This window comes from Cebus imitator, unplaced genomic scaffold, assembly GCF_001604975.1.
Source record: "Cebus imitator isolate Cc_AM_T3 unplaced genomic scaffold, Cebus_imitator-1.0 Scaffold19, whole genome shotgun sequence".
Classification (NCBI taxonomy): Eukaryota; Metazoa; Chordata; class Mammalia; order Primates; family Cebidae; genus Cebus; species Cebus imitator.
This window is the reverse complement of record NW_016107334.1, coordinates 5549191-5565409: the sequence shown is the minus strand read 5'-3', so window position 1 is coordinate 5565409 and position 16219 is coordinate 5549191. Positions and strand designations below refer to the sequence as shown.

At 38.9% G+C, this 16219-nt stretch overlaps 1 protein-coding gene across 1 annotated transcript in view; it reads left to right on the top strand.

The window, feature by feature from the left end:
- LOC108295919 overlaps positions 1–16219 on the top strand; it is an 81083-nt gene that overhangs the window by 59526 nt on the left and 5338 nt on the right. Inside the window, exons 2-3 of the mRNA XM_017518270.2 lie at positions 11307–11384; positions 11635–11737. Of these exons, the coding sequence (XP_017373759.1) occupies positions 11307–11384; positions 11635–11737 (181 nt within the window). The remainder of the gene's footprint in view (positions 1–11306; positions 11385–11634; positions 11738–16219) is intronic.

The window sequence follows — 16219 nt, the reverse complement described above, 5'->3', positions numbered from 1 at the left end:
AAAAAAAAAAAAAAAAAAAAAAAAAGTCTAGGTGAAGTGATTTATACACCGAGATCCAGTGGCTGAGGAGGATCCAGCCAAGGGAGACATGGAGAAAGAACACAATAGCCATCATGTGCATACAAGATCATGAGGTGGGAAATGTGTGTAGCTACTTCTTGAGTAATTTCCAGAAATTCTTGTGGCTGTAGCTCAGGAAGAGAGGACCCAAGACTGGGGAATGATAGAGTGGCATAGATATGCTGGGCTGGACCTGGAGGACCAATGAGCTAGAGCCTGGGCATGGAAGGGGAAAGGCAGGACCTAAGGTAGACCTGCAGCTATATGGCTTCAACAGAGCAGTATGTGAAATGCAGAAGCCAGGAGGATGCTGGGAGTGGGGCCAGATATGGTGTGTGGGGCATGTGGGTGAGTAGAGTCAAGATGTCCTGTGTTGGCCTGTTAATTCCAAACATAAGTTGTGAGACCTTCAGGGATCTCTACTTCCTCTCTCTTTCTCCTCCCTCCCACATTTATTGAGCAATAGGGGATGGGAGACCAAAACTAACAAGATTCCGGTTTGGACAATCATAGCCTCCTGGAGGTGGATGTGGATGTGGAAACACAGAGGAGTAAATCAATAACCACAGAGTGGTGAAAGGTGTGTAAAGGTAGCCAGTGAACAAAGAGAGGACAGCTTCTCCCTCTGTCCCATAGATTGAAAGGGCTTACTGCAGTGAAAAGCCAGTTCTATAGAAACTAAAAAGTATAGATCCTGTATCGCGTTGAGAAAAGGGGAAGGGAATTTAAAGCAGCTGGAAGCCTAACAGTAGAAACATGTACGGGTATGAGAGGAGAAAGTAGATACAAGGCAAATTACGTAGCTCTGAGTGGCCAAAACACTCAGAGGTATAGAGTAGAAAGGAACCTTGAGGTCTATGCTTAGGTATTTGGTCTTAATCCTGCACCCAGGGGGTTACCACAATGTGTGCATGAGGATGAACATCAGGCAGCAGGCAAAGGGAAGATATGGGATGGTGAGAGGCAGGAGGCAACATCCATTTTCCAGAGTCTAACCTCGAGATGCTAATCCCTGGGCTGTGAGGATGATTCCAGAAGCCATGATGTGAACTTCCAGGGAGGGTGGGCTGTGGCCCATAGTAGCTCCTTCTCACCAGAGGCCCAATGACTAGTTGGTACATACTGTCATATCTTATGGCTATTTAAGGATGAGCGAGAAAAGAACAAGGATGGCTGTTTAATTATTAGTCAATGGTACATCTTGGATTATAAAACACACTTCGGACTTCTATTTTTACTAACTATGTTGCACATCCTGTTTTGGCACTTCGTGCTTTTTAAGATCCAAGACAAATAAACAAAACCCTCTTCAAACCTTCATCCCCTAGATTAGACCTGCTAACAGAGTCCTAGATTGTAGAGGATGATACATGTGCATTTTTCTAGTAGTCATGTTAACATTCTTCAAATATAAATACCACCACTGTTATAAGCTAAAATAAGCATTTACAGTTTCCTGAACATTTTTGAATGTGTATCAGCAATTATATTTGAATTATAAAGTCAGCTGAGCTGTGAGGCCAGACTGAATTCCAGAGCAGACCCAAGGCAGCACATTCAAGTCAAGAGGCTGCAGCTAGCCAAGCTGGGAAAGAATGGTTCTTTAAAAGGACAAATTGAGCAAGCTGTTGACAACGACCTTACGATTGAGTATTGTTCTGAGATTAGCTTAAAGAGAAAAAGAAAATATTTCTCAAACCCCGAATCATTTATTAGTTTAGGATATGACTGATATAGTTCCCAGCCCAGAAACAGAAGTTCAAATTCTGACACCCTGGGATGTCTGCATGCAAGCAGAGTTCAGTTCCAAGACCAGTGGATCCAAGGAAGGAACAAGATGAATTCCATTTTTATTACAAATTTCAAGGGGGATTACTTCAAAAAGGAAAGGAAAAACATGCCAAGGAAAGAAAACTGAAATCAATACACCCACGGTGACGGATTCAATTGGAATAAGAAGAAAGTTTATTGGTATATCAACAACAAATTCCCTTGCTTTAAGATGATATTCTGAGGAAACATAAATCTTATGGACTACTTACATATCCATAGAGCTACACTTGGGTTGCTTTATCCGGGAGAAATGATAGATTTGTCTCACCATGAGTGCTCACCTGGGTCCTGAAATGCCAAACACAGGCAAGACAGAGGCCAGGGAGAATGTGTTAGTTTCTTAAACCTGTTCTATTTCTACACAAGGGAAGAAAATAAATTAGTTGTGATGCAGACGTATTTGGTGATTTGTCAGTATTACATAAACAAACCAAAAGTCTTCATGTTAATTTTTATTAATTCCCAAATCAACAGCAGAATATTTGGTGTCTTCTTTCCAAACTTTGATTTGGAATTCTAAGCAACTGCAACAGTCACTCATCAACAGAAATTTATACTGATTTGACCAACAAATGTTATCGACTCTCCAGTCAAAAACCATGCTAGTTTAATAGGTAAAAACTATTGGCTTTTGTGAAGAGATTGCCGGTAGTAAATGACTTCTCCTTTGAGCCACTCCACAGAAACAGCACGTCTGCTCCACAAAGTGGTATCAGTTCTTGCTACACAAGTCAGAGCTGGCTTTAATGCATTTTTTGTGCCATGCCTTCACTAAACTCCAAGCTAGTGGTCCTAGCTTGTAGAGGTTGTCAAACTCTTTCCAGAAATCAAGGCTTGCCTGTTACTGCAGTTTTATTTTATTTTTATAGCCTTTATTTTTAAAGAAAAAGTGTTTGAAAGCACAGGATTAATATAGAAGATGTGGAAACAGTCTTTCGTTAAGTGGGCATACCCCCGCACAAGCCTTCCTGATAAGTACTTTGATTCCCACAAGATGGCCTTGCTCTTGCTAGAATTAAATTTGGAGGTAACTGGGGCAACATTTGGTGAAAGTCCTATAAAATAGGTCACCTACCACACAGTGAAAGAGGAGAAGTGACTCAAAGGGTAGCTGGGAGCAAAGGCGTATCACCGTTTCGAGAGAATAGGATTTAGTGATTGTTATACAAGGAAACTGTGTCCAAAGACCCTTTCAAAGGGCTCAAGAAAGGAGTCTTTGTTGGTGGGAATGATTCAATCTACCTCTGTTACCTTATTTTACACATCACAGTATCCCATGACACACCAAGCACATCGTTTAGGGAGGTGAACGTCATGTGATACAGCTTAATAAACACAAAGACGTAAGGTTGGTGTTCTGTTCCCAGCTTCTGCCCTACTTGCTGTACCACACATTAAACATCAGAGCACTCTGTTCTGGGCTGGGCTTAGGCACAGGCACACTTGAATGAATTAGGTACAGTATTAGGACCAGCTTCGAATCTGCTTCTGTTATTTTTGTTAAGTCAACCTCTGCATTACCCCATCCTTAGCTTTATTACCTGATCTTACTATTTCTCAGAAGACATCTGACCTCTGTAAAATGGACCTTCCCACGTGTGCCTTAATCCTGTCTTCTGTCTTTTCATTAAATGACATTTTGAAAATCTCCTTTCCATTAGATGGCATAAATATATATTTATCTAAGGTTATTGTGAAAAGAGTATAATGTTTTGAAACTGAATTTAGAAATATGTACACATTGAATAATAGTTCTTGAGATGAATTTTATGTAGTGATGCTCCCATTTTCCACGTTTCTCCTTGGTATTAAGGGAATACTTTAACCCTTTCAGGAGAGAGGTACAATTGTACATTATGTCTATAATGCTTAATAGTTAATATTTATGTAACCTCATATGCTTTTTAAGTTGCTATTTTGTATAATTTTTTCTTGTAGCCCCTTCACATAGTTGCAACATTTAGTCTATTATCTGGATTAGTTCTTCTTTTCAGAAAAATGAGTGGCATAATTGTTTCACCAATGAGACAACTCAGGAATATAAATTGTCCAAAATTAGGTGGCAAACTGGCTCATAACCAGTTGGCATAACTTGTCCAAAATTAGGTGGCAAATCGACTCATAACCAGTTGAGATATGTTTAGAAGCTGACTGACTCCAATAAATAATAAAGCATTTGCCCTTAAAGATAGATCACAAACTTAGTTCCAACAATGCCAATAATAGTAGTTAATAACAATAATAATTATATTAAAACCCAAAAGTTGTTACACAAATTTCCACAGAATGACACTTGACCACAGAATGTTTTGGCATGGACTAAGCTAAAAAACAGTGCAGCGATTCTCAATTAAGGGTGATTTTTGCCCTCAGGGACATTTGGCACTGTCTGCAAATAGTTGCAATTTTCATAACTGGGGAGAAGGAAGTTACTACTGGCATCTGGTGGGTAGAGGTCAAGGATGCTGATAAAGATCCTACAATGCACAGGACAGTACCCCATAACAAGTATTTATCTGGCCCTAAATATCAAGAGTGCTGAGGCTGAGGTTGACCGACCCTGCAGTGGTCTATTTCAAAGGTATGTTTGCATGCACAAAAAAACAAAATAATAAAATGAAATATCCAAAACTGAAAAGTGAAATAGAAGAGTAAAGCCATTAGCTGTTCCTTTGAAATATTTATGAAAAGTTTGACAGCTACCTAACTAGAATCTAGGATGCCTCAGTTTAAGGCGATTGAAAAGCAATTAATTGTTTACCATAGCTTTGGCAAGGGACACTTCCTGTGGGTCTATTTTTAAGTGAAGATTCCAGAGCAAGACTGATATAGGAAATACCTACCCACTATCAGAAAATTCTGCTCTGATGATAAACTTCCTAAGAATGCAAGCTTTGTTTCTACCTGATAGCCTTTCATTTTTCTAAACTCTTTCTCTTGCCTTGTATTGCAGATATCTTATAAATAAGCCTGGATAATATTCAACAGAATTGAGCCACAGAAAACCACTTTTTAACCTCGAGGGTGATCATGAGAATCATTTCTAGGATTTATCCCTTTCCTTTGCAGATCGGAAATGCTTATAAGGATAAAAGATAAGGGAAAGGCTCATCTCAAAGCCCTCTAAATATCTGGGTTCTCTTTCCTCTCTCTCTCTTTTTAAGAAGGCCCAAAAGGACACCAACGAAAGGCCCTTATGGACAATATTCAGCCTTTTTACATTTTTACCACATTCCAGTAATAAAAGTCCCTCTCCAAAGAAATTTGGCCCAAGATGGAATGAAAGAATGAAAGACATTTTATTTTTTCTCTTAGATGTTGGCAATACTTGACTCCTACATGTCTGAGGTTGTTTTCATCTTGCAAAGGACGTTGATGTTTGTGAATGTGGCTACATGGTTTAAAAAAGAGCAGTGATGGCCAGGCGCGGTGGCTCACGCCTGTAATCCCAGCACTTGGGAGGCCGAGGCGGGTGGATCACGAGGTCAAGAGATCGAGACCATCCTGGTCAACACGGTGAAACCCCGTCTCTACTAAAACTACAAAAAAAGCAGCTGGGCATGGTGGCGCGTGCCTGTAACCCCAGCCTCAGGAGGCTGAGGCAGGAGAATTGCCTGAACCCAGGAGGCGGAGGTTGCGGTGAGCGGAGATTGCGCCATTGCACTCCAGCCTGGGTAACAAGAGCGAAACTCCGTCTCAAAAAAAAAAAAAAAAAAAAAAAAAAAAAAAAAAAAAAAAAAAAAAAAAAAAAAAAAAAAAAAAGAGCAGTGATAACTTACACTAATTATTCAGCTCTTATATTAATGCTTAACGAGAAAAAAAATAATAGTATTGTCTTTGATTATGGCTATAAAAATTAAGAAACCCAGAAGGAACTGGAAGATCTGTGTCCTTAAAGGCAAGCAGCTCCCATTTCGATGAGTTATTGTATCTAAATCATCCAGAGCACCCTGAAAATGACACCCTCACCTTCTCTAACTTCCAGTCTACACTGAGCCAGCTCTTACTGGGGCTGCTGTATTTGCTCTGAGGTTCTGAGCCAGTCCTGAGGTTCTCATGTTTTTGGTGTTGGCAATGAGTCTGTATCAGGAGGAGATTTATCTCCCTTTCTCTGCCTATGACTTCCATCTCTATTCAAGATGAAATTTTAATAAATCAGATATACTCATGTGAATTCAGCATTCCTCTTTCTGGGTTTCTGCAGAAGCTTATGATATTAATTGGGGTAGGTGCACATCATGCTGAATTTTGGAAGCTGAAACCGATAAAATGTGATGTTCTGGAATATAAACTGAATAATGACAAAATTATCTGGACTACTGAGGACGACAGTGAAGTTGGTTTAGATTAGGGAGCAAATAACAAAGTTGCTTATATTTTATTAAATCTATAGGTCCTTTGAAGTGGGTCTGGAATAACAAGTAAATACTTCTCCTTAGTTTATTCTTTGGAATGTTGCTGTTTTCTTTGAAAATAGAATGGCAGACCCCAGAGAGGAAAACAGTCTGAGGAAGGCCATCTGGAAGGGCAGGAAAGAAGATCTTGGGAGAAGCTGTCAGAAACTCTCTGGATATTAGCTCCCTGTCCGAAAGCCAATCTTCCCTCCCACACTGTTCACATTCAGCTGCATGTTTACCCTCCCCCATCCCATGCCCACCCCAGACCTCACAGAGGGGCCCAGGACCTAGGAGCCTCTTCAATGTGTGAAGAATTTAAATGTCTTGGCCAGGCCTGGGCAAAACCAGGACATCAGATTTGAGAACAGCCCTTCCTCTTGCCTGCCATGCTAAATCTCTACCCTGTCAGGAAATAAACCCCATATCATAATTCTTCTATAACTGATTTTCTTCGGAAGGGATTACATCCAACTTGGTAACCAAGCAGTTGATATTCAGGAAAGTTTTCCCTTCTAATGAATTTGTGCCAAAATTCAGAATATCACATTACAGCATTTGCAAAAGAATAGTGTAAAAAAAAAAGAGCAATGCAGAATACTGCTCCGTAATACTGCTCCCATTCATCAAGGAAATACACACAATGTGTCTTAATCCGACCACTTAAATACCTGTTACTAACTCCATCCATCTGCGAGTGTTCAGGTGGCAATATTAACAGATGTGTGGTTGGAATTTACCTGTTTTGGGGGTATTTTTAATGAGATAATTCTTTCTTTTTTTCTCTAGAATAAATTCCCATTCTTTAGTTAGCCTTGACAACATTATCCAGGGTAAGTCTTGGAATGTCATCAGAAATCACAAATGATTATTTTAGCTCTTTCAACTTTCTCCTCTTCAAAGCCATTAGACAAAGCAAATAATGAGTAAATATACAGGATGTCTTGAGATTTTTCTTTCTCCATGGTTTATTCAGAAGTAATAAAATATTAGCAGAGGTAGGCATGGCAGCTCATGCCAATAATCTCAGCATTTTGGGAGTCTGAGGTCGGAGGATCACTTGAGTCCAGCAGTTCAAGACCAGCCTGGGTAACATAGTGAGCTCCATCGCTACAAAAATAAAATAAATTAGCAGTGTGTGTTGGTGTGTGCCTCAAGTTCAAGGTACTCAGGAGGCTGAGGTAGGAGAATTGCTTGAGCTCAGTAGTGTGAGGCTGCTGCAGTGAGCTATGAATGTATTACTGCACTTCAGCCTGGGTGACAGAGCAAGACCCTACCTTCAAAAAAATAAACGCAGAAAATGGTAAAGTTAAAGAAAAAAATTTTCATAGCCAAATCCATGGTTGATATCCATAGACTGAAAACATAATTTTGGAGGAAAAGAAGTGTCAGCTGAATCTTCTGTGTGTCAGTGCTCCCTCGATCTTCCCAGTGGAGGCAGTAACTATGAAGTACAAATGAAGCACCAGAAAGCTGCTATGTTCCAGAACCAAGTCTTCCCTTGACAGACTAAATTCTCTGCTTTGTCCCTGCTGCTTTGAGAGCTGGTTATGTATATAAGGCCATGTAATAATCTTGACATCTATAACTTCTATTTGAAGAACACAACTATGCATCTTTTCTGCATCCTGATAGAAGCAGACCTTTCCATAGACAAGAGTCTCTGAGCATAGTTTCAACTTTCATGCACTCCAGTCACCTGGGGGGGTTTGTTAAAAGGCAGATTTTGACTCTAAAAGTCGAGGATGAGACCTGAGGTTCTTCATGTCTAACAAATTCCCAGCTGATGCCAAAGCTGCTGACCAGGGTCTATACCTTGAGAAGTGAGGACTGTCAGAGAACAGTGAGCTGAAGTGCCAGGGGAGAGACTTAGGATAAGGGGCCAAAAGGACTGACTTCTGTCAAAAGTAAAACTTGGCTCCCCTAGGAAAATTCCTTCAGTGGATTGTGGAACCATTTGCAAAACAAGGGCTAGTGTACTTCTCTGGCTGCCTTTTTCATCAGCAGGCATGGGGTTCTCTACCCATACACAGCTCCACTGAAGTCCACCGCTGTTTTGTTTGGACAGGCTGGCTCAAATTTGAGCTTGCACACAAAAGGCTTATCACCAACACTGGCCTTTCTCTGACAGCTGTTTTTTTCCTTCTCAGTGCCACGGCTCTAGTCTCAGGACAGGAAAAAAAAGACTCGCTGGAGAAGAAGGGGTACTATCTGCAAGCTGTGGCAAATGCCTGTCTTCAAGACCTTAGAGAGAGAGAGTATCTGTCCTACACACATCTCCTTAATACGCACCCCAAAGATCAGCTTATCCACTCTATCCATGCACTAGAATAAGTATGAAATATGCAGTTTGATAAACCTATCAGTTTTGTCCATAAAAGCTGGCAAAGAAGCAGGGACTAAATTAATTCCTATAATAAAACAAGGAATTTCTATAAATTACTAAGGACTGAATGTCAAGTCCTACAGAAAAACCTGCTCGTGGGCATATGCGTCCGTGAGGAACAACACGTATCCCACCACCATGAGGTCAGGCATATGAAATCAGTGTGAGGTATATGAGTGCCACAGCTAGGAGAACTGATAAAAATCAGGGTCGTTGTCAGCTGTGGAAATTGAGAGGAAAAGGCGCCTTCAGTGACTTCCTTTGGGGAAGGCTTGTTTTGTGCTGGTGAACTGCTCCCCCTGGTGGATCAGGAATCGTTATGGTTGGGATTGAATTCTGCAGGGATAAGACTGGGCAGTTGCAGGTATCCAGCTATCCTCCTGGAAAAAAAGCTAATTTCTGAGCCCCCAGAAATACACTGAATACCTTCTTGGACACTGATTGAGTCTGCGCGTGGCCATCCTGTGAATTGCAAAGTTTGTTTTCCCACCTTATTGGTGTTGTTTTGTTTATTTTCAGTATTATGGTTGTTTCAACATTGTGGCTCTGTATTGATTTGAGAGATATGGAAAATTCTTAAGTCCTGTATTTTATTTTATTTCCACTTTAAAATTAAGTCTGGATATTTACAAGGGGAAAATGACCCACAGTGAGGAGAACATTTTCCTGTGGAATCATTTGTTTCCCTTATTGTCCGCTTTTAACTCCTCTCTCTGAGGTGGTTGTGTGGATTGTGATTAATTTATGCCTGTGCCCCTTGTCCTATTTCCCTCAAGACAAAAACAAGTTTTGTGATTTTTCTCAGGATGAAATTTCTCTTTTCATTATATATTTCAGAGCCAATAGAGATAGTTTGTGTTGTTTTCGTTAAATATTTTTTTTGTATGCCCTGCCATGCACACAGAAGAGATTTTGCAGGTCAGGCAGAGATGAGAACTATGACAACTCTCTTTTGAACATTCTGCAATGAGGATTGCAGCTTCAGTCCAAACAGTGTAAAAGCTAAATAAGGAAGTATTTTAAATATTTATTTAACAAGACATATTTTAAATAACCTACATATGTAAATAGAGCGTTCTTAGCCTGTACATTATTGCCAGGTCGATTCTCATGTTCTGATATATAATTAATTACCGGTTTATTCCTCTGTAAACCAAAGCAGGGAATAATTCAGCGATGTCAGGTCACTGATGTCAGCAAAATGTAATAGCCTTTGTTAGTGGGATCTGTGTAGGAGAAATTGAGACTGTAAAATCTGTGATGGTGGGTGCCAAAAAGGTGTCCAAAAAACAAGTTCCTATCTCCATTTTAGTTTCTTTCTCTTGATATGTAGACTTTTTCTCTATACTATTTAGTGGGATTAGAATGCACATTTTTTTGGTTGTTGTTGTTGTTGTTTTTATACTATGCATTTTGCAAATTTATTCTATTTGGGTAGGGGAGAATTTTTTTTTTTTGCATTTTAGGTTTTGGGGTACATGTGAAGAACATGCAAGATTGTTGCATAGGTACACACATGCACTTTTTTATGTTAATGCAAACTTCGAAAGCATATGCAGTCTGAACTATGCATTTTATAAGTCACCTAAAGTGTCATCTAAAGTATGTTCATATCATGACCATTTTCAGCAGCACTATTATATCTAAGAACAACACAAATATTAATCATTTTGGTAATTCTTGGTCATTGAAAAAAATGAATTTTTAAATGTTTACGTAAAATCCACGTGTCCATTTTTAATTTTATGAGAGAAAAATATAGCGCTATACACACACACACACACACACACACACACACACACACAAATTTGGTTTTCACTTAAATGAGCACCTGTCTTTCAAATTACTAAAATCTTCTAAAGGACGAAAATTCTGAACATCAAATTTGCCAAGGGTATAGATAGTTCCAGGAAAGAAAAAGCAGGCAAAAATGTGACACCTTTCTTCCTTAGACTTAATTCCTAATGATGTAAAATAAGTAATCATCTCAAATACCTTAGCACCTTGCTAGTGTGGGTCAGTGGAGCAACAAGCATGTTTCACTTAAACATTATACATGTGAGTTACCAAAAACCCAACTCAAAGTTCTGATTACAAGCTCTCTGAATTAGCTCTTAAACTAAATTCTAGCTAGTAGATTAATGATATAAATTTATCTTGGCTCATAGCCACAACATCTGGAAAATTTAGTGTGGAAAATTATTTAAAATAATTGGCTTATGCCATCATGACATACTAACCTATTGGTTATCTCACCTTTAAACCATCATCTACTTGTCTTGCCATCATCTACTTGTTTTGCTACACAAAAAAGAAGGTATTTTTGCTCTTCTGCATTGGGAAGAAACATTAAAACTTTGGGAAAATAAAAAATGACAACAATGAGAAAACATAATTTTATGATTTGAATGGTCATCAGAAGCACTCTTAGATGCTGGTTCCATCTTTTCATTGATGGTACCATTTGGTGCTTAAAAATAAGTGCCATTTCTGCAATTAACAGAATAGGGCTAGTGAGGTGTAAATTTGTCTCAGCAGCTTTTGAACTCAGTGCTGTTGTGCAGTTGCATGAAGAAGGAAATTAAATGTGAAAAATGGCTGATCTGTCTATATCCTCCTTGTTCCCTCTCCAGTGCAGCCTCATGAAGTATCCACTGGAATAACGACCACATACAGAAGGGCCCAGGGAATTGCTTCTTTGGGGATTACAGGTATATTTTTAGATTTGGCATAACCTATATATTAGCTTTTAAAAAGAAAATGTTAATTAAGTTCAAGCCTCCATATCAACATGGAAAAAGAATTTGTCCCTTAAGAGAAATGGTAGCAATAAGATATTCAGATTATCTTCTCATTAAATATCATTATGATTGATACTTCTGTTTTTACAAATGTTCTTTTAAAAAATTTTACTGAGGATGAAGTACATATAATTTTATCTATTGTTTCTTCTGTGTAAAGAGAAGACTCTGGGAATTTATAGAAACAAACATCAGAAGACTGAAATGTGGAGAGAAGAAGGCTGCCTGACTACGGAATCTCAGGATACAACGAAAACATCAAGGTGAGTTCCCTGACTTTTACCTTTCCCTAGTGTATCTCAGATCTGGAACTCAAGGAACCAAGAACCCCAAAACAGTAATAGGCACAGACAAGAAAGGCCCCAATGAAATGTCATTTGGCTACTCTCTCTCTAGCCAAATGACAAGGAAAGGGGAAACCAAGCAATACAGAAAAACATTTAGATAATAGCTGCTCAATTCTAGCCAAATTCCACAAAAACTACTTAGGTGGTGTCAGAGGAGGCTGGGTAGGTAGGAGGGACTTTTGGAAGCCATATGGAGAGCAGTAACAAGGCACTTCTATCTCTCACATATAGGGAAGTATATGGACCCTCAACCAACTGACTTGTTTGAAGTGCACAAGTCCACCTATATGCAGATTTTGTTAAATAAAAATGTAACAACCTCCTAGCATGTTCAGATACTCTTCTAGGTGCTTGGAAGACAATAGTAAAGAAAAACAGGCAAAGCCCCTGCTGTGCTTAACGATGCAGACAATGGAAGAGGCATTAGTTTAGGGACCCACACAAATAGGTAAAATTGCCTATATGCTAATGGTCATAAAGGAGTGGCATGTAGGCATGTGAGAACATAGAATAGACACATCTGCCTGGCTAAGGGCTGTCAGAAAACACTTTCTTCAGAAATGAATGATTTATTTAAAACCTACACAATTAATTAGACAAAGAGTATTAATTAATTAATACTAATTAATTAGGCCAAAAGTTATCTAAGTACAAGAAACATACATGTGCAATTTATTTTATTGAGTTGAAAATTCATTTGCTTCATATGAATGTAAATCTGTTTACCACAAGCCCACTGTATCCATAAGTTCTGTATCCAAAACTAAGGGCAGATCCAAATACAATATTCATGGGATGCAAATCTCCATGTATACCAAGGGGTAACTGCTTTATTGGAGTCATACTGGGGAGCTGAAACTCCCGCTCCTGCTCAGCAGCAATTGGGAGTTCCCTTGCAGAGGTCAACGGAAGCTGAGTTAAAAAACCTGGACTTCTATGTCACCTGGCAGTAATGAAGTAACACTCTCTTTCCTCTGCAAGTGATGTGAGATGAACCTAGCTAAAACAAAGGTTTAAATAAGAGTCAGAGTCTTACAATATCCAAATGTCCATATTTCATCATACAAAAACAAGAAAGATCTAAAACTAAGTGAGAAAAGATAATAAATATATGCCAACATCAAGATGACACAGATGTTAGAATTATCTGACAAAGCTTTTAAAGCAGCCATCATAAAAATACTCCAATGAACAATTAAAACATTCTTGAAACTGGTGAAAATGTATTTGAAAAGCTTCAACAAAGAAATAGAAAGTCAGAACCAAAAATAGAAGATGTAAGAGAGAAATGGAAAAATTTGAACAGAAAAATACAATAACCAATATAAAAAACTCAATGCATGGGCAGAATGGAGGAGACAGAGGAAATATCAGTGACCTGGAAGAAACAATATAAATTCACCATCTATAAAAGAGAGAAAATAGAGTGAATAAAAGATGAAAGGAACTTCAAAGACCTTTGTGACTACAGCAAAAACAAACAAAAAACTCTAACCTTTGCATTTCCTGAGTCCTAGAAAAAAGAAGGCAGACCTGAAAAGCATTCTGACAAATAACAGTTGAAATTTGTTAAAATTTAGCAAAAGACATAAATACACAGATTTAAGAAGCTGAGTGAATCCCAAATAGGATAAACTCACAGAAATCCACAGCAAGACACTCACAGTCAAACTTTTGAGAGCCGAAGACAAAAAAGAAAAAAACTCAATCCAGATGTCCTGCCAAGGGGAAGAGGATTAAACAAACTGTGATACATGCATACTAATAGAAACAACTAACTATTGATACATGGAACTCACCTGGATGAATTTTTAAAGAATTATGGGGAGTTACAAAAATCAGTTTTAAAATGTTACATCATGTATTGTTTTATTTATATAACAAGATGATTGAAATGACAAGATCATAGAAATGGGGACTTATTAGGGGTTAAGGTGGGGGAAGGATAAGAGGGAAGAGGGAGTAGTCATAAAAGGGCAGTATGAAGGTTCCCTGTGCTGATGAAATACTCCTTATCTTGACAGTAGCAATGTCAATATCCTGTTTGTTACACTACAGTTTTGCAAGATGTTAGCACTGGAAGGAACTGGGTAAAAGATCACTCTGCATTATCTCTCACAACTGCAAATAAATCCACAACTATCCTAAAATAGAAAGTTCAATTTACAAATAAAGCTCTGCAAGTCTTATAACTCAGTGGCTACATAACTCAGGACTCACACATAAAGAATTTTGCCTGTACTTCAACCTCATGTAACCCTGGGCAAGTATTCAGCCAGTCTGAGCCTACTTTCTTGTCAGTTAAATGGGCATAATGAGAGCTACCTTACTTATTAATACTTCATCAACTGTAGTAAGGATGAAATAAAAATGAAATAATGATCAGGAAGGGCTTCTTTTTTATTGTTCTTATGAAATTTTATTAAAATGTCTACTAGAGTTCAAGGCTCCCAACACAACTAGGGAGACACTGATACAGGAACTGGTGGTTGGCAGGAAATACCTGGCTGCTCGTAGAACTTAGACTAAATGAGTGGTATGTATCCTAGCACTTTGGGAGGCTAAGGCGGGTGGATCACCTGAGGTCAGGAGCTTGAGATCAGCCTGGCCAACATGGTGAAACCCTGTCTCTACTAAAAACACAGAAGTTAGCTGGGCATGGTGGTGCTTACCTGTAATCCCAGCTACTCAGGAGGCTGAGGCACAAAAATCACTTGAACCTGGGAGATGGAGATTGTAGTGAGCTGAGATCGAGCTATTGCACTCCAGCCTGGGTGAGAAGAGCAAAACTCTGTCTCAGGAAAAAAAAAAAGAGTGGTAACTCTTTTAACTCTAAGACTAAATGAGTGTTAAAATATGTAGAGGTTTTACAGTCTGTCAACATAAATCAGAATTATTAGAAAAGGGAAATTAGCTAGGTGCAGTGGTGTGTGCCTGTAGTCCCAGCTGCTTGGGAGGCTGAGACAGGAGGCTTGTTTGAGCACAGGAGGTTGAAGTTGCTGTTAGCTATAATGGTGCCACTGCACTCTAGCCTGGGCAACAGAGCAAGATGCTGTCACTAGGAGAAAAAAAAAAAAAAAAAAAAAAAGAAGAAGGCTTTCTAAGGAAAACCTTCATAATTTGTAGACGTAAGAAGTACAAGTGCAGTTTTGTTATGTGAATATAATGGTGAGTATTGGTGAAATCTGGTATTTTAGTGTAACCATCACCCAAATTGTTTCCTTTATACAAGAAAGGGCTTCTTGTCTCTTCAAGTACCACAAGAGAAAGCATTCATCTTTGCTGGATGCTACTGTGTGCGAGGCTCTAAGCTAAGCTGAATGCATTTTTTTACTTTATAATCTATTTGTAGTATTTTATGTGAAATCTTTAAAAGCATGGCTCCATAGCTGAATGGCAGAGTATGTGATATTTAACAAAGCACCCTAAAGAGAAATTCCCATCTTTTATCATATCGTCCTCAGGCATTCAAGAGTTTCCAAGTTCAGAGGCTACAGTAAACTTAATTCCTGACCTCTTCAACACTCAGAAACTTCAGATATCCTCTCATTTTCCTTTTCTTAAACATGCTAAATCTAACCTTCCACCTTGGTTCCTCAGTATCCTTTCCCTTGCTTGCTGTGCGCAGCTTAAAGAGATGAGCTACACCAACAACTAGCTTCCCTACTGTGCAGTTTCTCCTTTGCACTACTTGCTTTCTAGAGGACAATCACTCTACAGGTCTTTTTCTCTTTACAGCACCTCCCTAATACTGTGCCTCTAGACTGGGAAAAGACAGAAGAGTTTGCAGCTAGATGTTGCTGTCTTCTTTTTAATACAACACGTCTCGTGTATTATCACAATTTACAACTGAGGAAATGTTAGTCATCTACTGAGAACATACAGCTATATTAGCTTGGGAGACTTAGAAAATGTTTAATTAACAAAGAGATGACTGTTCCACATTTTGCATGAATTTGTTTTCTGCTTTCCAGTTTTTGCTATGAGACTCTATTACAAAGAATCCATTTATTTGCTGATTCATTCACTTGTTGATTCATTCATTTATTAATTTCATCATGCATTCATCAATGACCTAACACCCACTAACCGCAAGGCTCTGTAGTAGGCCCCGGGGATATGAAGCTGAACAAAAGATAATCTGGAGAGATTCACATGAAACAATAAAATTAGAATGTGGTTCCTAGTGTATCAAAGCATGAAGGTATCACGACAACATAGAAAAAGAAGCACTTTGGCCGGGCACGGTGGCTCAAGTCTGTAATCCCAGCACTGTAGGAGGCCGAGGCGGGTGGACCACGAGGTCAAGAGATCGAGACCATCCTGGTCAACATGGTGAAACCCCGTCTCTACTAAAAATACAAAAAATTAGCTGGGCATGGTGGCGCATGCCTGTGA